We start from the raw sequence: 25,774 nt of genomic DNA, 5'->3' as shown, positions 1-25,774 counted from the left end.
TTATAATCTCTTATTGGAGCTCCAACGACCAAGATTAAAACATAATCAAAGGCTAAGATTAACTGGGAGTTGATCCTTGTCTTCTTCTAGAAGATTCACACCTGATTTAATTAATACCCTTTAATTAACCAGATTTCCTAAGTTTAGACTTAGAGAACCATTTAAAAATGTTAATTATTTTAATTAAACCATCTCTAGGTGGAATTTTCCCAAACGATTTTTGGGTATTGGAGAATGCATGTGTCTTAGCCTCTCTGCAAAATCTCAAGGCAAGAACACATTTGATGCTACAGAAATCAACACCGAATGGCTGGCTCAAGTGGCAAAGAATGTTGGCACATAGAGCTATCAGGGGGGTTCAAGGGGTTGTTAGCTATTGGCTGAAAACAAATCTAGAAGAAAATTTCTCCTATAGGGTTCACCCACTCGTGGTGGGTAATAGATTGCATGTGGGAGCAAGATCATTTCTAGGGAGTAGCATGATCTCATATTATGAATTATGTTCATTAAAGGTGAATATTCAAGGAAAAGAGTTTAATATCATTATCAACGAGAATCGTGAGGAAAATTACATTAATGTCAATTTGGAAAATCTATTATTAATCTGATAACCAAATATAATTGAGAATAATGATCCCTCTTATTTTGAAACATAATACAAAATTAACAAGTTGCAAGTAATATTTTATGATTACAAATGTATATCTCGATTCAGTGTTGCAGCTATGCTTAAAGAAGAGATTGACATAATTCTCGACTTACCTTGTTTTAAACAACTAGGTACCTTAACACGGAGAATTTTTTTATGATGTGCCCCTATAAGAAGAAGACGATGACATTCCACAACATGGCTATGAAGTCGGGATTGATAATACCTCCATCATAAGACTTTAAAGATATCTTGAAGGTGATGCTTCAAGAAGATCAAATGTCAATATCAAGGATGCAAAAAGAATTTGATGAAGTTATCTCGGATAAAAAAGGAGAAATTTCTTGCTTAAAAGATCATGGTAAAAAATTACTTGCACAAGTAAAAAAATCCAAGGCTATGAAGCAATCATTGGAAAACCGAATAGAACAACTTATCCAAACAAAAGAATCAGTCTTTAGGGAAAAATGTCAAAGTTGAAGAGAAGGAGACACATACAAATCCCATTAATCTTACGAATAAAAAAGATGCCAATCCAATTGAAGTCAAAACATACTTAGATGCTACAATACTGATGGCGTAAATTCCAAGTGAAAATTCTATAATCAACTAACCAACATTAATACGTGAAGTAAATCAAGAAATCACATCCACATACAAATCATAAGAGCAAACATCTAAACCGATCACCATATCAATATTACTCAAGAAAAAAATAATTGACTCTCATTTTGAAAAATATTGATGGAAGCACAATTAAGTCCTGTGATAACAATTCATCTCAATGATCGAGTAAGTTTAGGGTTTCCATAGAAGATCAAATTGGGATGGTTAGATCATTTTTTAGTTAGACAATTTTTCTCAGCACTCAAAAGTTCATATCGTCTTGTATCATTGAAGATGACAATTCCAATAGTTGGGAAGACATGAAGACATTATGAAACATAAAATATATCAAGCCTTTTCATCAATATGTTTTGAGGGAAAGCATTTCTAAAAACGAAGGGAAATGTTATGAACATAATAATAATAATAATAATAATAATAAGAAAGTATAGTTAATAATTATGAAAGACATGTCTGTTAGTTGGGACATGACTATTCATGAAAGGGCATCTCGCCTAGTATTTATGCATGGCCATCATTTGTAACTAAATCATATCATTCTTTCGTACATTCATTCAATATATATTAATTTATCCTAAATGGATTACCTTATATTCCAAGTCTTCTGGATTATTTAACTATGAGCTAGGTTTGGCTATCACATGTTATAGAACCCTGCACATAAGGTTCAAATTGCATACAAGAGAGTGTTTTGATCTTGGGATGTAGTGCACTTGATAAAACTTGAAGTGTCATACCTAACATGGAGAATTTTTTTATGATGTGCCCCTATAAGAAGAAGATGATGACATTCCACAACATGGCTATGAAGTCAGGATTGATAATACCTCCATCATAAGACTTTAAAGATATCTTGAAGGTGATGCTTCAAGAAGATTAAATGTCAATATCTAGGATGCAAAAAGAATTTGACGAAGTTATCTCGGATAAAAAAGGAGAAATTTCTTGCTTAAAAGATCACGGTAAAAAATTACTTGCACAAGTCAACAAATCCAAGGCTATGAAGCAGTGATTGGAAAACCGAATAGAACAACTTATCCAAACAAAAGAATCAAAGTATTTAGGGAAAAATGTCAAAGTTGAGGAGAAGGAAACACATACAAATCCCATTAATCTTCCGAATAAAAAAGATGCCAATCCAATTGAAGTCAAAACATACTTAGATGCTACAATACTGATGGCGTAAATTCCAAGTGAAAATTCTATAATCAACTAACCAACATCAATACATGAAGTAAATCAAGAAATCACATCCACATACAAATCATAAGAGCAAACATCTCAACCAATCACCGTATCAATATTACTCAAGAAAAAAATAATTTCTCTCATTTTGAAAAATATTGATGGAAGCACAATTAAGTCCTATGATAACAATTCATCTCAATGATCGAGTAAGTTTAGGGTTCCATAGAAGATCAAATTGGGATGGTTAGATCATTTTTTAGTTAGACAATTTTTCTCAACACTCAAAAGTTCATATCGTCTTGTATCATTGAAGATGACAATTCCGATAGTTGGGAAGACATGAAGACATTATGAAACATAAAATATATCAAGCCTTTTCATCAATATGTTTTGAGGGAAAAGAATTGCTAAAAAGGAAGGGAAATGTTATGAACATAATAATAATAATAATAAGAAGAAGAAGAAAGTATAGTTAAGAATTATGAAAGGACATGTCTGTTAGTTGGGACATGACTATTCATGAAAGGACATCTCGCCTAGTATTTATACATGGCCTTCATTTGTAACTAAATCATATCATTCTTTCGTACATTCATTCAATATATATTAATTTATCCTAAATGGATTACCTTATATTCCAAGTCTTCTGGATTATTCAACTATGAGCTAGGTTTGGCTATCACATGTTATAGAAGCATGCACATAAGGTTCAAATTGCATACAAGAGAGTGTTTTGATCTTGGGATGTAGTGCACTTGATAAACCTTGAAGTGTCATATATAGGAGCTCATTTTGCAACTCCTTGGTCAGATGTTTTGGTTATACTTGCATCATATAGTAGAGTAACGAAATTTTTCCTCAACAGACCGAGTTTGAAAGCCTTAGATTGGTACTCAAATGTAGCTTTTTAATACAAGTCATCTATTTTTATATATGTAGGAATGTTGGAAGTTAAACATATGGACCAACTTGTGCATAAGTGCATAACTTTCAAATGAAATATGACTTGGATTTGTGGGACAACTTCACAAATGAATCAAGGCAACCTAATCATAAGAGATGTGTATCTTTTTTTTCTTGAGGGAGTATATGATTGACCTGTATCTTGACGTGGAGATGACCTATTAGACCTATTATGAATTAGAAAGGTCTCCTTCTAGAGTGCTTTGAGGATTGCTCACATAGGTAGTGATGGGCCTTTATGACAACATGTGACTTGTATTGTTGAAATGGGCAACGTCCACTTGTTGTTTTGTTTGCATCTTTAGTGGATCAACTTAAAGATTAAACCCCTATTGAGGGCTGAAGCATGTGCCTTGAAATCCTAGTTGGCAGCATTAAATGAAATTTTGGGGTGTGGCTTGCACCTTTGGTGAATGAAACCAGCCCTTGGGAGAGTCTTTGGGAGATTGAGTGTGACTGGGGAAAACCCCATTTACAAGTTGTTGTGGATTCTGGAAGTATGATGAGCTTGTGTGCCCACTTTAGAGAATTTGGTTGAGCAAATTTGATGACTTTTTGGATAAGTTATGTGGTTGAAAGACCATTGGAGGTTGGACGCTGCACAAGCACCGTTTTGTTTGTCATAATTTCAGGAGAAGGGCACTCTTTAAGGGATTTTTCCTCTTCATTTTTGTACAGGTGGCATAAGTACCCTTTAAATTATGTATTTTTTGATTATTAAATTTGTAGAGAGGGCCTTTTGCCCCTCCTTAGGCCAATTTAGGGGATTTTAGCTTAAAACATTTTTATTTTATTATGAAGTTTGGTACCTCCTCTACAAATAGAGGTGCACTTCCTCTCATTTTCTCATGGAGTTTTGAAAGGGGGGGGGGGTTGGAATCTATAGCAATCTGAAATTTCTATAATTGTAAAAATTTGGCTATGGATGTTTCAAGTTGAGCGAATTGCCTTGGGGAAGATAAAATTGCTTGGATGGATTTTATTGGATTCATAAAGTGATGCTATGGTGAATTGTGCTATTTTAATGTATCTTTTTTGTTTTCAAGGTTGTAGAATTAGGGCGTCTATGAAATTTTCGTGATGTGCCGAACTTTTTATGGCTCCAAAATCTTCCTTGCAATAGTTGTCTCTTAGTATCTGTTGCTGCAAAATCTAGTAGGCCTTGTGGAGGGGTACCATACAAGGAAATCACTAGATCAAGTGACAACAATAAGGTAGTATCCCACTTTCACCATTGCTACTACCCCTTACTCTTTATGGATTTTCACTAATAAGAGGAGTCCTGATAGGTAAGTCACCTAAGAGATGTTCTATGCTGAAAGGTATAAGGTGACTAAGAGGCTTCTAAGGGAAAGGCACAATTTAGGTACAAGGCTCTAAAAATGAAGAAGGGGCAATTAGCTTTCCAAGTAGAGGCTAAATTGAGGCAATGCAAGACCTAGTGTTTGATTGATATGTTGTTTTTAGATGGCCTAAGGTGAAGTTGCCAAGAAAAGGCTTCCAATAATAGGTATTGGAAATCTAAATCCACACAAAACCTTCAACAAACCTTCAGGTTGAAGCTATAACCAAACTAGGGTTTTATCCTAGGGCAAGAGAAATTATGGATGAAATTGAAAGGAATGACCACCAAAGGGGAATTATTTTGAGACAACCACTCAACCTTAGATGTGGAGACCTTCCAATACCAAAGACTCCTCTTCCTAGAAAATTCGCACTAAGCCCTAGTTGGTCGCTCGGCCTTAAGAGAGCCGAATTAGGGAAAGAGAGAGAAAATTCAAATTCATGTATAAAAGGTGGTTTGATCATCAACATACATAGCCAATGCCTAGTCCTTAGGTTGACAGAGTCTATGGAGGTGATAGATTAGCCAATGCTTGCAAAGGAGTAAGGATGTTTGATGTAGTGAAGCATGACCCTTATAAGACCCTTCAAGGCTCACAGGTCTTAATGAGTCATATGTTGAAGCAAGTCACACTCATAGATCCCGCGCATAAGACCCTCACCCACACTATCTTGCATAAGACTTATGTTGACCTATTGACTCACATACGACTTGTATCAAACTCATATGGATCCATATAAGACTTGTCCCTGGTAGCAAATTTCAATTTTTAATTTATTTATTTTATTTAATTATTTTTTGAGATCAGGTGGTTGGAAAGGGAAAATGGATGGAGCCTATATTTTGCCGAGTCTTATACGGTCATTCCCGATTCTTATACGAGTCACTGAGTTAATATCCAGATGAGTCTTATATGAGTACGAGTCGTGAAAAATTGGTTTGATGCCAAAGCACAAATCATAACTATTTCCTTTGTGAGGGATTAAAGTCACTTGGGAGAGCTATAATCAAGAATCACCAAGGGGAATGCCATTCACATTTCATATATGAGTAATGCATGCAATTATGACATCTAGATTCTATAATATAAATTTTCAATAAATTAGGGCACAATAGAAAAACCCTAGATCATCAATACATTCCATACATTAGACATAAGCATAAAGATTATTCAAAAATAGGCACACTTACAAGATGAAAATGCATGAACATTTCATTATCAATCCAAGACAACTTCTCCAAAGTCAAGAACGAGCTCCAATAACCAAGTATACTCCATAAGTCACATCTTGCCAAAGAATAAAAGAGGCCAAATTGTCCAAGAGATGATGTTTAGAAATGAAAGTCCTCTGCTCTATTTATATGAGGATGAGTCCTAATTTAGCCTAAAAGACTCCTATTGGCAAGTTAAATCACACTAATCCCTTGGGTTACAAGCCAACGTGCTAGCTCTCAACATACATGCTAAGAAAAGGCCACATGTGTGAGTTGTGAGGCCTCTAAGATTTGCGTCATCCATGAAGGAAGCTCCAAATACCAAGCATTGATGCCACAAAAGTGTGATGTAGTAGCATCTAGAAATCATCATTTGAGGGTTGGCCCTCAAATTTCCATCGATGGCTCTGCACCACAAAGTGTGGTCTCCTGGGTCTCTAATTGTGAAAACATATCCAACTCTTCTCCAACGTTTAGGGATTTCCAGGTGCTACTAGCCCTCCCAAGTCTTTGAAGGTGAGACCGTCCTCATTTGGGCCCTAAATCAACTACCATACCTCATATGGTGCTAAGGTTGGCCTAGGGGCATGCTGGGTCCAGGTGTATCATCCTGAAGAATCATCAAAGGTAGTGCAAAGTGGTAGAACATCCTGGATGTAGGAGGTGCCTAGAGTCATATGGGATGTGCTATTGCTGCTCGGAGGCCCAAGGCTCTCAATGCTTCACCCGTGGGTGCTAATATACTTTTCTAATGGCATGAGTACCTGTGGGTAAGGTGCCTAGGACATGGGCTACTGAACCACCTGACAATCACAACATAAAGTCTAGTGAAAGCAACCAGTCATCAGGGACAATAATCATTATTGCATCTAAGTGAACCAAGCTTGAATGTAATGGGATATTTAATACTTGAAATACGAATCCCGTTGCAAAACAGGGCCTTGAGCTCACAATATGTTTCCTCCCTAGGTAGGAATGTTTAAAGGACAACCCTATTAGGTGTTTCCAGCCCCCAAGGGGAAGTAACATTTCCTCAATTGACCCCTCAATTGATAGGTGTAAGTGAATAATAATGATAGTATGGAGGGGAGAAGATTTCGTGGCCAAGTGCCATGGTCAAAGGGACTAGCATGATGGGGATTCACATCCTGAGTATATATATCTGAGAAGGGAGCAATTGTGGATGCATGAGTTACCAACTCGACCTTTGTTTTTCAACCCCTCTTGTGTGCCTTTTACTTTTGCTTGACTTTTCTTTGTATTACTACTCATAGTTGAAAGGTTTAGAGCTTGCTTTGAATGATGTATAACAGTGGTATTAACCCTTAAGGACGAGTGATTTCATTTCTCATTAGGGTTGGGACATGCAAGGGTTCCTTTTTTATTAATGTAATGGAGTAACATGTGCTCAAGAACCGGGTGATGGCCATAATGAGTGAGGTAGAGTTCATGCTAGGCTTTTGCCCACGTGCTAATGTGTATGACATGACCATCTTTTGTATCTTGATATTCCTTTTATTTATTTTGTGGCCATGATATGCTCTTTTATTTTCTTTTAGTTGCATCAACCTCCTAGGGCAAAGTTCTGGGCCCTACCTAGGTATGAGGATGTATGGGTGCCAAATCTCAAAGAACCAATGGCCAGTTGAACCCAAAGAATGGAGGTGGAATAAGGGCTTGTAATGTAAGATAGAAAGTGGTAATATGGAATAGGGATATATGGAACTACGTTATCTAAATTATGGCTTCCCAAGTAGTGCCCCTCCTATACACATTGGGCCATTAGTGGAGGTCAGGGTATTTTTCAATGATTCAAACATTATGCCTATTTATAGTATTATAGGTAACTATTTTGTTTTGAAAAGTCATACATATAGAATGTAGGTGAATATTCAATAAAAAACATGTAATTTACTATTAAAATTGGTAATTTTTGGCGAATATTATCCATTTAATCATATATATGTAAAAAATAGGCGAATTTTTAACCAAGTGGGCGAATAGTTTTTTCAGAAAGTGCCCAAAAGGTAGCTAATTAGCGAAATTTCGCCCCTAAAATCTTCCTTGGTGGAGGTCCCATTGGACTAGGATTGAAGATTAACCTCCCATTTAAGGTGATGGAACAAGATCATGGTCAAAACCCTTCCTTCTTCTAGTTCACCCCATAATCCATATCAAATTCTCAAATACAAACAAGCATAAGCGTCCGCTTGCAAAATGAATAAAGTACCTTTTGATTGGAGGCTCACCTTCATCCATGCGCTCTTGTCCGATGGGTGAGAAGGTATATGATTGATGTAGGTTGTGGAGATGTAATGGCACGTCATCAACTAGTGGTGGCTGTCAGGGGCTGAATGGCTGGGCAATTGGATGTGAAGAACGGGAGGAAAATTTTCTCCAAGGGTCACCCACTTTGGTGGATAACAATATCCATCAAGGAAACTAAAGCTGCATTCCTTGACCTTAACTCTCCTATTGAGAAATCACTAGGGCTTGATTGAGATGCTTTTCTCTCTCTTACTCGCTCTAACCATGATCTTGAACCATTGACTCACTCCTTGTCTAACTCCATATTGCCTAGGAATTTATTGATAAACCAAGGTACTAATCCTTCATTCTCCATCACTTTATACCTTGTGTAAATCATTAAATTTGAATTAGCATGTGTCTAGAGTATATTTGAGCATCTCCAGGGATTATCTTAGCCCTCTAGACTTAGTCATAGGTTCTTTGAATTCAATATTTTATTTCACCTAGAGCCCTATCTTATTGAAGATTATTTTGGGGTTTCTATATAACAGGGTCCTTGGAGGGTATTTAGCTTGGGAATCCTTCAGTTATTTAATCCCTAAGTTCTGTTCAGGAAGCCTCCCTTGTGGGGATAACATCCGCCCACAAAATAACAGGGGAATTTGCTACTAATGTGATAGTTGTCGTGAATCCCATTGTTGTTCTCAACCTAGAATTTCTAGTGAGTCCTTACACTAGAGTGCGAGATTTTGTGGTAACAATGCCTACCACATCTTTTGATGCTGACCAGACGACCTTAGATATTATGTTTCTTTAAGAACATATGTCCAGCTATGATACCATGTTAATTTTGGGTGTATACAATATGAGACACACATGTATGGAGAAAATAATAAATGCTTCATATTGATTTTGTGGTAAATACATCATAGCGCTAGATTTGAGATAATCTGCCAGTGAATGCATACATTTACCACTCATGTTTATCATCCCTTGTTACATCATATATAGCACTCATATAGTTATGGTGGTTGAACAACCTAATCCTCACATTAGCATTTATTATTACAAATTTACATTTTGATCGCATATCATATAATAAATGTTATTAACATTTAACATTAAGTGATTAATACACACCCCCAGAGGTGCATTCAAATATATTTTAAGTTTTAACATTATTTCAATAAATTCTCATTAGTTGTTCATGATTGGTAAAATTATATGTTTTGGAAGGAAAACCTGTCATCATCCCAAAACAACATGATTGTCAATTTTGGTGATTAATTATAATTGCATGGTTATTGTCACAGATGTTAAATAATATTGCTTTATGCGGTACTTTTTAAGCTCCACTTTAACCATTTTCTTTCTTACACTTGAAAATGACCATCACCACTGCCCTTAAAGTAAATACTTTAAAATGTACACGTTTGATTCGCAAGTATAATAAAATAGGTTTGTTTTTCTTGTCAAATGGATGTTGTGCTCTCTACAAAAGTCAGGTTGGGTATGAAAACTAGGAATCTACTAACACAACAGTTTACTGTCAATGAAGCTGGCACGTGAATCATTGTCATTTTGGGTGAAAGCCTTCTCTGAGGATACTGCTAGGAGGCTTGAAAACTTCGGCTTTATACAGTTTAGACCTGGAGGTAGTGTTCAACAACTTTGACTACATGATGTTGTAGCTATGATTGTGGTTTTTTGGCTGTCATTGATTCTGGTTCAGGTATCAACTATATTATTAAGAAAGAGGGAAGTAAGTATAGGAAAAATAAAGGATGTTAGATTTTCTTTTTGGCTTCCTTATGTGCCAATCCTGATTTTCATGTATATTTATTTCTAAAACAAAGAGAATGTTAAAAACTTAAATCTATGATTTTGGTATTCAGTGCCAGTCGTTTCTTTGATTCAGGTGCTGGTATTCCTTGAATGATACAATGTAATCGTCCTTGAATTTGTTGGAACACTGGATTAGTTAACCTAAAAGATTGTGACATGCCTTGTTTTAGGTTCTAAGATCCTTTCATGCTAGGTGTTCTTCCAATCTCTTTCCCTGCTTCATATAAATAATATTTCCTTGATTGGCTACCAACGTTTCAACTCTGAATAGGCTTCATATTACTTTCTGCTTTGTGTAGAAATTACCAAGAACATGGTGCACTTCATAGTCCACTGCATTTTTATTGGCAGCTTAGATTCTCATGGGAAAGCCTAGAATATTTATAATTTATTTTTTTATTGTCTTTAATATGAGAATTATTTGCATCAAAAACTGATAATGGCGTGTTCTCTAATGGTAGTGGTTTCTTCTTTTCACATTCCATTTTTCTCAACAAGTTGTCAGTGAACAAATCCTTTTTTCAACCATATTAGTCTGCTGATTTTGCTTTGATATCTCAACTAGCTCTTGCAGTTGCTAATATTCATTTGAATAGAGCATGGATTGGGGGCTACTTTTTTTCATTGCTAGTCGAATCAGAGTCAAAATATTGTCATATATATAGAGCATACTATTGACAGTTTTATGCTCGTCTCCTTTCATATCTTTTATGAATAGTACAGTGGTTGACCTCTCTTTTATCCCTTCTAGGCTTTAACATTAAAATCCCGTTAGATGCTGGAATATATAGTGCACATATAGGTGGCTTTTCTATCTGCCCTGAATTGCTCCTCTACTATCCTCTTTTCTGACCTGATGAATCCATATTGGTACTAGCTATGGTGGGATCAGGAGCTGACTCAAGACATTCCTCTCTTTTCCTTTTCTGAAGTAGCAGACAAAAAGATCATAAAGAGAATAGAACATACGGGAGGCCCAAAAAGGAGGAAAGAGCTTTTGCAACTCTTACATGCATCTTAAACTACAAAAGGATTGACTACTTACTGGTTTTCCTTTGATACTTTTTCTTTCTATAGAAACGTTTCTGCTCCAGACTGTATTGGTTGCTTGAAAGTCTCAATATACCCTATGCACACAAAGAGTTTTGTTACTTGACTTTGTCGTGCACTGGCATTTTTAGGAGGTATTGTAAAATTTTCCATACCTAACTCAAATTCCTTCTTCAGGAGACCTGCATTAACATCTTTTTCCCTCCATTGAGAATCTTGTTCTCGTCACTGTTGTATCTAAGTTTTCTCTTGCCACTGTGGTTATTCGATTAAGTTGAGCCTTTATTTCCTTCATCAGTCAATTACTGATTCAAATCCATCATCCTGTCTTCTGCATTGACATGCTCCTGGTTGATTAACTGGATATTAGTTCAATAAAAGATTTTGTGCAAGTTAGTCTGTGTCATCTGTAAGATGATTAGCTGGTAGGTTTACAGGTTTCTTCTCATCATTACAAAGATGCAGAATTTTAAAGTTTATAGTTGGAGAAATAATTCCTCTCACCCTCTCACACTTGAGCATTTACAGAGAGGAAGATGGTAGCTTGCCAGCACCCTGCAGATTTCCTCCTCTTCTTTGGGTTTCAGGATGGAGGGCAGTATTAACTGTAATCTGCTATAGTGTCTGGTAACCCCATAGGACTTGCTGGGAAAGGATCCTAGCATTATGCCTGAGCTATTGTCATTTTCTTGTTGGCTTTTCCCACATCAAGTTGTCTGTGTTACATCTTGTGTTCATTGTGTAGATGGTGTGCCCGATTTATAGGAAATACATTTTATATTTATAGGAAATTATTTATAGATAGCAATGCAAAAATTGGAAGTGTATATAAAATGGTTATCATTACCTCTTCCAAAGAGCTACTAAAATTGAGAAAAGATCAGAATAGGCCAAGGGATCGAGTGCTTGAGCATCATTGATCAATGAGTGCCCATACTGCAGAGTTGATGATGCATCTCTTTCTTGTGAAATTTCCTTAAATTGCAGCAACTGGAATTTACTCTTCACGCTGCAATTCTTCACAAATAAATTATGCAGAAGCTAAATAAAATGCGGGAACTGAGAAAATAGATGCACACATTAAAATTGACATCAATATTTTTGGACCCTAATGGAAAACCGGTGCAGCAGATGAGAGTTTATTTTATTATTATGTAGCAGTAAATTTTGAGTACAAAAGTCTGGATGCCCAACTGGCTATCCTCAACAAATAATCTGCCCAAAATATGTTAATTTTCTGAGGGCTGTATTGTTCTTTGCTTTAGATAATTGCATTTTAAACTTTTTCATAATTTTCATGTCACATTCACTCCATAACATCCTAACATCGATAGCAATTATGTAGAAAGAAAATAACATAAATGTTGCACTGGAACATAAAGGAACAACACAAGAAAATCATGCACAATAGAGAAACCAGGATTTGGTCGGAGACCATGGCAAAACCTCACAAGGGGAAATCCCGAAATTCAATTCTTCTTTTTCTATTAGATGTTCATCATTTGTTCAACTGAGATACAAAGTACAATGAGACATTTAAACATATTAGGCCTTCTAGGGCCAACCAGTAATATTAGCTGTCATACATCCTTGCCTCTGTCGAATTGATACACTGAGATCCCTGTTGTAACAAGGTCACTGCCATAATGGACACAGTCATCATAAGAGCATCGCTACTGTCATCATGTACATAGTAGTCATCAGAGTCACAAGTGTGCCAAGTCAATGAAGTACATAAGGATCACTGCACTGAATCAAAGACACTATCACAAGCTTACTGTTACAAGCATAGGTATGACTATCTATGTCACTGTCATCAGGTATGACTATCTATGTCACTGTCATGATGACAGTGACATAGATTACTTTCTCACTGTAGTATGTCAAGAACAATGCTAGCTTCCATCATGAAGATCACTGATATAGGGTTCCTCAGGGTCACTGCCCATCTGTCCTTCAGAGCTGCCATCATATCATACGTGTCATAGAAGATCTTTGTCATACACACTGTAGAGACTATCAAGAAGATCTCAGTCATTTGTATATCAGAATCAAGATTATAGACCTCATTAGGGTTACTGGTGACAAGCTGTCAACATATATCTTAGAAATAATATGAGCCATGTTATTGAGAGAATGCAACTGGACAGTCCATAGAGTAATATATTCAAGACAGGGTTTCGATGCCATTTATACTATGATGCCAATCAAATCATAAATTGAAGCCTTACATACTGTGAATTGATGCCATATACAACTGTGTATTGAAGCCATACAAATCGCAGAGGAACATACCATTCGAACTGTTTACTGAAACCATAAATTGCAGAGGAACGTACCATACAAAATGTGTGTTGAAGTGATACAAATACCATCTGAACTGTGTATTGAAGCCATACAAATACCATGGAACTGTAATCAATCGAGACCTTTAATACAATGCGAGAGCCACCAAACAAAAATTCCATGTGAGAGTCATCCAATCATTATACTGAACTGTCATGCGAAATGATATATATATATATATATATATATATAGTCCTGTAACAAAGCGTTGTAGCGGACATGATTGTATAGACTTGTTAGCATAAGGCTTGTGACAAAAACCTTGTAGTGGATGTGAGAGACTTGTGGACAGTGCGAAGACCTGTAGCCAATAAGAATGCAAGAGCCCTGAACCATTTCAGTGATTCTATGCCAAGAGTGAGAGTCCTGTAGATGTGAGATACTTGAGGATCCCATTCGAAAATCTCAAGAAGATTATATCCTCCGAAGTGTGTTTTGAGATCACCCCTATGGGGTATTAATACTTGTTTCCATGGGTGAAAATTCGTGACTCTTGGGAGAGCCAACTTAACCATTTGAGGCCGACTTTGACAGGAATTTGAATTTCAAGTTAAACTATTTCCCTCCAATAATTGAAGCTGACATAAATGAAGCTATTAATAATTTCTTTTGTATTTGATCCAATGAATTAGGGAATTTCTAGTTGGCTGACAAATTTAACACCCTCTTAGCTAGGGAGGAATTCCACGAGTGCCAGGTCACTATAGTTGCAAGGTCATTCTGTCACTGCATCAAATCAAAGCATCTGCAAGATCATCTTATCTTAGTATATCTCATAGAAAGAGAATCATCATATGGGATCATGTTTCTATAAGGGAAGGTCCTTATTGGACACTCAAGCCCTATCTCATCTCCCTCTCAACTATAGAGCAATTCCATCAACCAAGCCAAAGTTTCAAGGATGTTGCATCATGATATATCGTGTGAACATATCTCTATCATATGGAAGAGAAACCTGTCTCATAAAATAAGAAGAACCGATAACCAATGGTAGGGGATATTACCTCTCCAAACCCTACCTGTCTTTAGGTCAAGTCTCATGACTTTCATCTTAGCTATAACAACAAAATATCCATCTCATCACATCTTGTTTTAACTTGATTCCTTTGATCATTAGTTGAACAATATTGATCCAATAGAAGAAGAAGAAGAATCATCATAGGGAAGCATCTGGCTTCCACACTTTCTTCTTGGACATCATCAGGTCAAATGTCGTCTTTGATCGTCTCTGCTCATTTATGCTCATCTACTGAACATTCTCGATTGTAAAGGAGAAGAAGAATCTGACATCATAGGGGAGCTAAAGCTACAACCCTTTATCCAATGACAATAAGCGAGATCCATAATCGGGCAAGGATCATATCCATCCTATTATGTAGTTAACAATCGACATATAACTTACCATGAAAGGCAATGATCACATCTATCCTATCGTCCAGTGGCAATTGGACGAGATCCACATATCAACAAGGATCACATCCATCCTATTGTCTAGTCAACAGGCGAGATACAACTTGCTATAAAAGGTTGTGATCACAACCATCCCAATGTTTGTTGATCTTCCCACATTGATCATCCAGAGTCAAGTGGTAGAACCCCTGCATCCTCAATACATGAGCAAGATATCACTTGCCATGCAAGGATCACAACATCTCAAGTCATCTCAACCCATTGGCCAAATGGGGAGGCAATCCCAACAACCTTGCTTGTGGGTAGGAGGCATACTAGGGTATATGTGAAAATTCGCTTGAAATGCAACCACTGGAATTAATTCTTCTAACTGATAAATTATGCAGTTTATTTTGTTATGGAAAAATAACGAATTAATCACACTGCAATTTCTTCACAAATAAAATTGTTGAGGAAATAAACTGGAAACTGAGAAAATGATAGCACACACACAATACAAATTTGACACAGTTATTTTTGGACAATTGTCCATGAAAAGACCCAATGCGGGAAAACGGATGCAACAGATGATGGTTTTATTTTTATATGCAACAACAAAAATTATGAATACAAATCTGGAAACCCAACTGGCAATCCTTTAGCAAAATATACTGCCTAAATTATTTGGAGGAATTTCCTCCCTCTACCTCAATAGATCAACCTTCTGGCCTACTCCCACTACCTAAATGACTGCTCACACTATTGGCTCTAGGCAAGTCGTACGGCCCCAATAACTCTTTCAATTGGGTCGTATAGCCTCCCTTTGTCACTGAAAATAAGTTTCTCTGCCTTTTGGATGATCTTCAGGCCTTCAACGACTGAAATGACCCTCTTCTAACATTGTCGCTAGGGTTTCTGGCTTACTCATTCTTCTTGAATGACTTTCCTACAAAACAATTTAGCCTCCCAGCTACAACTGCTCTGTTGCTGAGAATCTTTGCTAAAAATGCCTCTGTTGCTCTCTCAATTCTCCTTGTCTGGACTCTGGCTTGAACCTTATTCCTGCACTGGATAGCTTCATCTGCCCAAGGAACTCACTCTCCTTGTTGAATTTCCACGACCCCAGTGCTAGGATAGAATCTTAAAATCTCTGATGCTACCAAACCAAGAATCTCAACAAAGCTACTTTGCACAGTGGAATATAAACAACAGTAAATCACACATGCACAATTATAGACAACTTTTTACAAATTTTCAACCCAACTTCGTTATATTAATCAACATATAATACAACTATCTAGGGCTCCCGTACAAGGGATAATGGCCCTCAAATATCCACAAGTACAAGAATACAAGACATAATGATAATCTCCCTGCTCTAGTGCATAATCACAACCTCTATGTTGTATCTCGTCTTGCCAGTCTTCTGCTTCCATTATGTTCTTTAGCTACCTCTTAGTCCATCAAGAAACAACACATAAAGACTCCAGGAGGGCTTCCACCTATCACTGTTGCAAGTCACTTCTGCTATAATGAACATCGACTGATCCAATCTGCTCCTCTAGGATGGCCAATACCTGAGCTCTAATCTGCCAATATAGTAGGTTCTTTCGTCCATCAAAGAGCTACACATTAGGCTTAATCCTTCACCCCACACACAACTGTCAATGTCGTTCTTGTCACGCTGATCTAAGGCTACTTTGGACACCAACACGTTTCCTTCCAACAATCCAATGATGCCCAATACAACTGTCACAACGCCATTGTGAAATCTGCTCCTAGGAAAGGCCATTAAGTTAAGCCTTCCAGTTGGCTCCCAGAGGCTGCACAAACCGTCCAAACACTAGGACATCCTTCCACCTAGCAACCAAATCAACTTGAGATCATTAACCAACCATTCCTTGACTGCTCTCTAGACTGGTGTAGATCGTTGTTGATGAGGCTGCCTGGTTAGGGCTTCCAACAACCACCTGTTAGCCCTCTTTAATACCCTCAAATAGGCTCCTACTACTGCGACATAGTCCCTTCTCTTTGCTGTTGTCCTTAGCTGAGTTGTAGGGCTTAATTCATGCCACTGTTCACACAAAACAACCCACTTTTCACTAAGGAACAAACCTCGGCTCCCTGTGGAGACTCCTGTACCTAAATGCAACCCTAAACAGAGATGGCATATGCCACAAACTCACCTTTACACAACCCAGACTTGTCCCTTGAGGCTTCGGCCTGCTTCTGTCCTTACTTGGCCCCTGGAAAAGCATAATTTCAGACCCAAATGACTCTCCTTCAACTTCGGCCTCTTTTCTGAACTACGGCTACCTTAGATAATCATCTCCTATGATTTGTTGCACCTGGGATGCTTCAAATGAGCCTCAATCACCTCATATTTATGTCACATAATGAGGACTTCAATGAATCCTTGCCAACTATAAACAAGTCCTTCTAAAGCCAAGTCGACTTGTATAAAACATGACAGTGACAAACAAAAATTATTATCTCATGATCTCAAGGTCTGATTTGAGTGACTCTCAATGCGTTAGATTCGTCTCGGCATCATCTATCACCTCAAATTGTCCCATGCTCAAATACCTCATGGTTTTGGCCCAACTCCTTTGGGTACAAAACTCCGACCTTGGGTTCCAAGCCCACAAATAACTTTTGTGGTGCAAACCTCCAAACCCCGAACCCTAGGGCTTGGAGTACCTCCCAAGCTATAAAAAATCAACACTCCTAGCTTTTGTTGTCTCTCACAAATGTGATTCGATGTGTCTTCATCCAACCCCATTGAACTCCTCTTATAATCTCCAAGTGGATCACCAACGACCATGATTAAGTCCTTATTAATGGATGAGATCAGAACTCCTCTTATAATCTCCAGGTGGATCACCAACTACCATGATTAAGTCCTTATTAATGGATGAGATCATTTCTGAGTTGATCCATGTGAGTTTCTAGAGAATCCTCACCTTTCTCAGTTAATTCCCATTAATTAATCGATTTCCCTAAGTTAGTCTTAGGCATTTTTAATTACCGATCAAGTATTTTAGTTGGGCTGTCTCTAGGTGGAATTTCCAGAAACGATTTTTGGGTTATGGAGATCTCGTGTTTTAGCCTCTCCACAAGGTTTGAGACTAGAACACCATCCGATGCTACAAAAAATGACACTCCCTCTTAGCGAGGAAAGTGTTCACCCATTCTCCATAACAACCTCCATACATGCTATTGATGTCTGGCAACTGTAATAACCTGTCACTGCCCATCGACTAATGCACATACTTTGATTCATCTACCACGCTGAGCTAAATCGCCCTGCATCTGCGTTGCCGTTAACACTACATTGTACCACTGTATTGCTACCAACTCTGCCACTGCACTGCATTTGATCTAATGCTGTCGCTGCTACAACTACTGCAACTGAATCCAAAATATCGAATCAACTATATCTATGGACTGCAACTGTCTCTTGAGAACTGACTGCTACTAGTCTCGACTCTCTACACTATCCATTGAATCTCTTTGCATTGCAACTATATTGTGCTCGTCAACCTCTGACTGCAATTGTCCCTCAAGAACGAACTGCTCCATCTAACACTGATCCATCTGCTATTGAATACTATGGGCCCCTGTAGTAAGGGTATTGATCTAAGAGGAAACGCCTGCCTGATGCTAAAAACCTGCCTGATGCTCAACAGCTGTCCGATGCTACCCTTAAGAGATCTTGCCCAACTCTGTGCAACTTTGAAGTCTAGAGCTCAATGTATCCCCACCTCTCTTCTGGAGGCATGGCTGCATACAAAGCGAAATCTTCCTCCAACCTGGAGGACAACAAATCAATCTTTGTCTAAGCTGCTGCCTACTCCTCCTCCTTGTCCTTCTTCCTCTAAGGACATTGAGTACTGTAGTGACCGAACTCACCACACCTGAAGCACTTGATCTTCGACATGTCCTTTTTCTTTTCTCCTCCATGCAAGCCTTGTCCCTGACTGGGGCCTTTCTTTTCCTTTCCCTTCGATGCAAGGGCTACATTCTCCTCCTCCACAATTCTCGATCCTTTGTTGCTGCCACCGAGACTACTCTTGACTAGAGCAAGTCGCATCTCCTCCTATGTGAAATCTGCCCACAATCGATCCCATCCAGGTAGATGATCTCGTCCAGTAATGCCCCACTTGGTGAAACCGTTGATGGCTACACGTACAAGTTTAGCTTCTTGTGGTGTCTCTCCTACGACAAGCAACTCATTATGGATATCTTGCATCTTGGTAAGGTAGGGGGTAACTCCTCCCTTCTGCATCCTAGTGGTTCTCATCTTCTCGTTTAGGAACACCTTCTGATTCTTGGAAGAATTTTGGTATAGTGCTACGAGAGTATCCCACATTTTTTTCGCTGTATTCTTGGCCACTAAATGTCAAACTATATGATCCCATACTCCATCAAGGATCAACTGCTTTGCCTGGGGCATCTATTTATTATAGTTGTCTAGTTGCTACGGATCTATAGGTATGGTTATAGCTCATTCTGTGTACATATTCAGACCAAACTCATCCAGCAGAAAGGACATGCTGGCCTTCAAAATAATGTAGTTGGATGCACCATCCAGTTGTCCTGATCTCTAAGCCCTGTTGAGGCCGTTTTTTGCAAAACTCACAATAAGAATATAAACAAGAATCTCCTCCTCTCTTGCTTTGTTGTTGCTCTGCTTCTTTCATTCCCTCTTGGAATGTGCAGTCCTACTAGCTGCTGCTGTCACTTGCAACTGGGAATCATAGATTTCCTTCAGAAAACTAAATCCGGAAACCCTCGTAGAAAAGTCCCTTAGTGTGAAATTTCTCTTCCACCCGACATTGATTCTGCTACTGCAAAATTGTTGCATAAACCACTGCACCCAAATCAAGAATTTGCTCTGCGAATATACTGATCTGCTCACTTGCTGTCTGCTACAATTACTTCCAAACAAATTCTAACTTTTTTAGTCACCTGCCTTTGGGAATCGAACCCATGTGCAATAATTCGTACTCTGTGGTTAGGCCCTGCGCAAACTTGGAAATTGAGTTGCTAGACTCGCTCTGAATTTGAATGATTTCCCCCTTCCGCCTCTGAGCTTCCTATCTGATCAAGCATGCTCTTATACCATGTGAAAATTTGCTTGAAATGCAACAACTCAAATTAATTCTTCTAATTGATAAATTATGTAGTTTATTTTGTTATGGAAAAATAATGAATTAATCACGTTGCAATTTCTTCAAAAATAAAAAAACACTGCGGAAATAATCTGGAAACTGAGAAAATGCTAGTGCATAATAAAAAATTGACACATTTATTTTTAGACAATTGTCCCCAAAAAAGTCCAATGCGGGAAAACTGGTGCAACAGATGAAGGTTTTATTATTATATGCAACAACACAAATTCTGAATACAAATCTAAATCCCTAACTGGCGATCCTTCAATAAAATATACTGCCAAAATTATTTGGAGGAATTTCCTCCCTTTGCCTCAATAGATTAACCTCCTTCTGGCCTTCTCACACTACTTGGCTGGCTGCTCGCACTGCTAGCTCTGGGCAAGTCCTATAACCCTAGTAGCCCCTTCAACGGGGCCATCTAGCCTCTCTCTGTCACTGAAAATAAGTCGCTCTACCTTTCGGGTGATCTCCCAGCCTCTAACCACTGAAACGACCCTCTTCTGACACTTTCACTGGGGTTGTTGGCTTTCTCGTTCTTCTTGGATGACTTTCCTGCAAAAGAATTCGGCCTCTCAGTTACAACTCCTTTGCTACTGAGAATCTCTGCTGAAAATGTCTCTCTGCTCCCTCAATCCTCCTTTTCTGGCTCGAACCTTCTTCATGCACTAGATAACTCGATCTGCCTAAGCAACTCGCTCTCCTAGCTTTCGCCGACTCTCACAAATGTGACTCAATGTGTCTTCCTCCAACACCATCAACCTCTTCTTATAATATCTAGTTGGATCATCAATGGCCATGATTAAGCCCTTATCGATGGCTGAGATCATTTTTGAGTTGATCCATGTGAGTGTCTAGAGAATTCTCACCTTTTTCAATAAATTCCCATTAATTAATCAATTTCCCTAAGTTAGACTTAGGCATTTTTAATTATCGATCAATTAATTTAGTTGACCCGTCTCTAGGTGGAATTTCCACAAACAATTTCTAGGTTATGGAGATCTCATGTGTTTCAGCCTCTCCACAAGGTTTGATACTATAACTCCATTCGATGCTACAAAAACTAACAGTATACGCTTATTTAATCATGGTAGGGGGAGATACCCGACTTGTCATAAATGACAAGGATCGCACACAACCTATGGTGATAATAGGTGAGATACTACTTACTATAAAGGGTAAGGATCACAACCATCCTATTGTTCAGAGAACCCTCAACCCCAGGAGCCCTCAATGCTCCATTCCCTCTTTGGGAGGTTGAATAAGGGGCAAGAGCTATGCTCATTGTTCTTGATCAGCTGGGACCCTTACTCGGGAGGGTCACATCCATCAATCCAAGCTGCTCATTATAGATTAGGAAATATGATGAAACATCGTTGCTTCTCTCTGCAAGATATCGAAGTGCTCATATCCGACATGAGCTCAAACAACTCACTGAAGAATTCACCCACACTGCCTTATGAAGTTCTTTAGAGTAGAAATCCTTTGTTTTCTGTTCATATAGGACATCAATCAAAGATTATGTTAGAGCAAATACATGACATAAAGAAAAGAACACCGTATTCATCCTTTCTCCTCTCAGACAAGGAGGCAACAACCATAAGCTTAAGCTTGTCTCATAGCTTAATTCATGAAGATGTCTTTGTCCCAGATATATATGTCTAGACTTTATCTATCAGGGTGCATGTTTGCAATATAAGGATCTATCTAACAATTATCCATCAATTCAATCCAGCATGACATGATTTTGACAAAACACTTTTTCATGAGAAGTGGATCTTGAAATTGCTTGGGGTAAATCAGTTTTGTTAGTAATGAATTGTTAGCACAAGGAATTAGTTAACATCAAATATTCATCAATCCAAGTCCAAAAGACTTGCTTCAATCTACAATCATGGGTCTCCTATTCATCCATATTAAAATTTCTGAGGTAGTCCCAAGTTTATAATCATTATGCAAATAATAGTAGGTGTTGGGATCTCATCAAGGGTCTCTCCCTCTGAATGGGAAGTTCTTCAGTCATCGTCAAGATCGTTTCTTTAGGACATGGCCATATTAGTTCGTAAAAAACTCCATCCAATATCACATCTCTATCACATTATACAATCATCAGAGTCCTGACATCGTTAAATCATGGCATCGGTTTTGTCATATTGTCAGGGTTACCATATTGTTAAATTACAACTTATCAAAGCCTTATCAATATCAACAAGAAGATAGTGTCAATCTTACAATCACACTATTGCCATCAAGGTTACCATAAGCATGGACAACAATCACTGTATATCAAGGTCAATGCCTCCTTTGCAATGTATCTCTGGATTAGGAAATCTTCCTCCGGAAACTATCCCTGCCCCTCACTGCATGAAATCATTTCGATCTCTTCTCTAGCAACTGCTACACTGCCCTCTCTGAGAAATTCGATCTCTTGATCTTTCTCTGATGTATTTTCCAAATGCCCATCAAAGTCCTTATTATAATCCTCCAGTTGAGTAATCAACGACCCAAATTAGATTCTAATCAATGGCTCAGATCATTTGGATTCGATCTTCGTCTTCTTCTAGAAGTTTCACCCTCAGATTGATTAATACCCTTTAATTATTTTAATTTCCTAAGTTTAGACTTAGGCACCCATTAAAAATAATTATTTATTTTAATAAAACTCTCTTTGGGTGGAATTTCCCAAAACGATTTCTGGGTATTGTGGGATACATGCGTCCTAGCCTCCCTGCAAATTTTGAGGCTAAGAGCACATGCGATGCTACCAGAAATCAGCACTTGGCCTCTGCTAAGAAGGAGTTCAAACCCCTAGAAATTGCTAAGAGAATTTTGTGAAATCCTCCTAAAAAATTTAGTCTATCAGTTTTGAATTTCTGGGCTAGCAAATGTGACTGATTTGTGGGAAAGAATTGGGCCCTCTTCAAGATAAATCTTAGCCCCTATTTTCTGATCCAAACCCTGCTTAAGACAACAATGATATATGCATTTTATCTCCCTCTTAGTGCATCAGATCTAAATGAATTTGGTGAAACAAGTTGAGCGAATAACCGTGTTAGAACTAACTCAGCCTCTTAGGATAAATGATATTTTTCTTGCATAAGTCGACTTCTTATGGCCTTGCGTCAGAATCCTTGAGAAATTATCTTGGCCTTCTAATGGAATATCAATTTCAGTGCACGAACCTCCTTAGTAAAATAAGCCTTTTCAATCTGGAAGTGATTGACTGTGGAATGGATATCGACTCAAGGAAAATCAATTTGGCCCATTGCAATAAATACCCTCCAGGCTGGTAGGCGAGCCAGCTCTGATACCACTGTAATAAGCTAGGACAATTTTGCCTTAGGGTTTTTTTGTAGCAACAATTTTTTTCTTTCATAGTACAGTAATAAAAGAAGTGTTGCGAAAATCGCGATAATATCGAAAAATTGCGGTTTTTTGAAAATGGTGACACTGTCGCCCGATTATTACGTGAATTTTCTTTTTCGCAAAAAATCGCGATAACTTGAAATTATCGCGATTATTACGAAAAAATCACGATTTTTTTTTGGAAATAGCACTATTTTTTGGGAAAAAATCTTGATTTTTTTTTGGTTGATTTTTTGATGAGGAGGAGGAGGAGGAGGTGACACAACCTACCCAAGCTACCCCTGTCACCAGTGGAGGACGTGGTCTACCACCTGTAGCTCCTAGTTCTTCAACTTCTAGAGCACACTAGAGTCCATTGCCAACTCCACTGGCATCTACATCTAGAGGGAAAGCTATTGCATTTTCTCGCAAGAGGGGTAGAGGAAATCAGTGGTATTAGTTATTTGGTTCATTTCATTGTATATGACATTATGACACATGATATGAGATACATTATTATATTTTTTGTTGATATCTTGAGGTTGAGTTGGGACTCAGGAGTCAGGACTGACTATTCAGGAGATGATTCACTGTTATGTGTGATGTAGCACTAGAAATGATATTACACATCTTATATATTAGTTCTTTTATCATATTTATGTGTCAATGTATTTATTTTATGTTGTAGATGCTTTAGATATTAAAAAAATTGAAAAAAAATGAATATTTTTGTGTTTTACGATTTTTTTCCCATTTTTTTCCCTTGCTGATATTATCCTGATAATGATTACTGCAACATTGAATAAAAATAATACATTAGACAATCTGGTCCCTCCTTTCTAGGGATACAAAGAGTAATAAATTTAATATTGGGCAAGTAACAGTGCCTTATCTTTGACAAAATCAATATACTGTTCTCAAGAGTCAATACACAAATCCAATGACTACAATAGTTCACAATGATAGAACGACAATTCGCACAAAAACTTCTGATATAAATCTCAGAATTAAATGCCCTTGATCATATACTAAGCAAACACTGAATTTTTGATCTTAACACTATTATGGTATCCAATTCGAGCTTGATCTCCTTGCTGTTTAAGTTTGTCCTCCCTACAGACTGTTTCATGATGTCAAACAGTCAAAGAGAATTGACCTCCACTGCTTCTCGAGTGATGCCTTCAGCTTAGAATCACCGAGTCGATTTCCATAGGCAACAAAGAATAGTTGTTTTATATTTAATTCTGCTTCAGGAGCACTACATGGGTGACATGACCGATTCAATTATTAAACCTTGCGAGCTGCGTTCACTGGAAGGAATTATATGATGTTCGTCAATTCCAAGAGCTTGTTTGTCACGATGTTCACAATCCAGAAGTTTTGCATACGCGATTTGTTCAATCTCTAAGACCCTTCCACGTTGACCGGAAACCCTGATGTCAGTTCTTCATGGGCCCCGAAATGTTTCTTTTGTATTAGCGTGCTTTTCCGTTTCCGACTATGCTTGAGATTTGTTTGATTCGAAAAACCGTTGTTAGCAAGATGCTCAGTTTTCACTGTTTTACGGAAGCTAGGAACCCGCAATAGTCACAAAGAGATCGGGGTCCCAAACCCTGATGTTCGATAATTGTCATACAATTGCGAAGCGTTGTCACAAGGATTCCTAATCTCATGTGAAGTTAGCTGCAATTTTGTCTTCGTCCACTTTACTCAAAGCTATGTCTATCTCCGAATGGTCATCCCATCATTGTGCCAAATATGTGTTTTAGGGTGAAAGGACTCTGCTAGCTTTGATGAAAGCTCAGAACAATGATCCCAACTGCCATAGAACTTTGTTGTCACTAAATGCAAAATCCACCGAATTCTCACTGATCTTTAGATGCTTCCTATACCATACAAAAGGCCGATACCAATAGAACTCGCTGCCTAGATAAAACTTGTGCCACAATAGAGAGAAGAATGAGATGGATTTCAACTAGGGTGGAATCTTTCACCACTGAAATTGACAAAGGAAAGGGGGTCTTAAAACCCTCGGAGCCTCAGGCTCAAGGAAAACAGAGAATGATTCAATCCAATGATGATCAAATGAATCCAATCCTCTTGAATTTATAGATTTCTTTGGGGGGCTCTCCTTCCTTAATTCCTTAATTGATTGAGTAAACTTTACTCCAAGCCCCAAATTTGGGTTTCTTTGCCCAACTGCCCCAAAACTCGCCCCATAGTGGGAAATTTGGATTTTTCCCCTTTGTGGAGGACTATAGTGTACAGGAATTGATAGGCTACTTTGTCCCCTAAGCAATTATTTTATCGAGAACATTACATATCTCGAGCATAACCAAGTCTCATTTCCTTAATTATTTGATTTAATTCTTTAATTTGATCTTGCTC

The 25,774-nt window shown here is 37.9% G+C and overlaps 1 protein-coding gene across 1 annotated transcript in view; it reads left to right on the top strand.

The window, feature by feature from the left end:
- Positions 1–25,774, top strand: part of LOC149228360 (ferredoxin-dependent glutamate synthase, chloroplastic-like) — a 367,732-nt gene that overhangs the window by 207,396 nt on the left and 134,562 nt on the right. Inside the window, exon 11 of the mRNA XM_089378162.1 lies at positions 9,796–9,892. Within this exon, the coding sequence (XP_089234288.1) occupies positions 9,796–9,892 (97 nt within the window). The remainder of the gene's footprint in view (positions 1–9,795; positions 9,893–25,774) is intronic.

The sequence above is a fragment of the Pinus tabuliformis genome, chromosome J (assembly GCF_031772625.1).
Source record: "Pinus tabuliformis cultivar Carrire ecotype Pingquan chromosome J, CPIR1, whole genome shotgun sequence".
Classification (NCBI taxonomy): domain Eukaryota; kingdom Viridiplantae; phylum Streptophyta; class Pinopsida; order Pinales; family Pinaceae; genus Pinus; species Pinus tabuliformis.
Note: the sequence above shows the minus strand (reverse complement) of the source record. Positions and strands in the feature narration are given on the sequence as shown.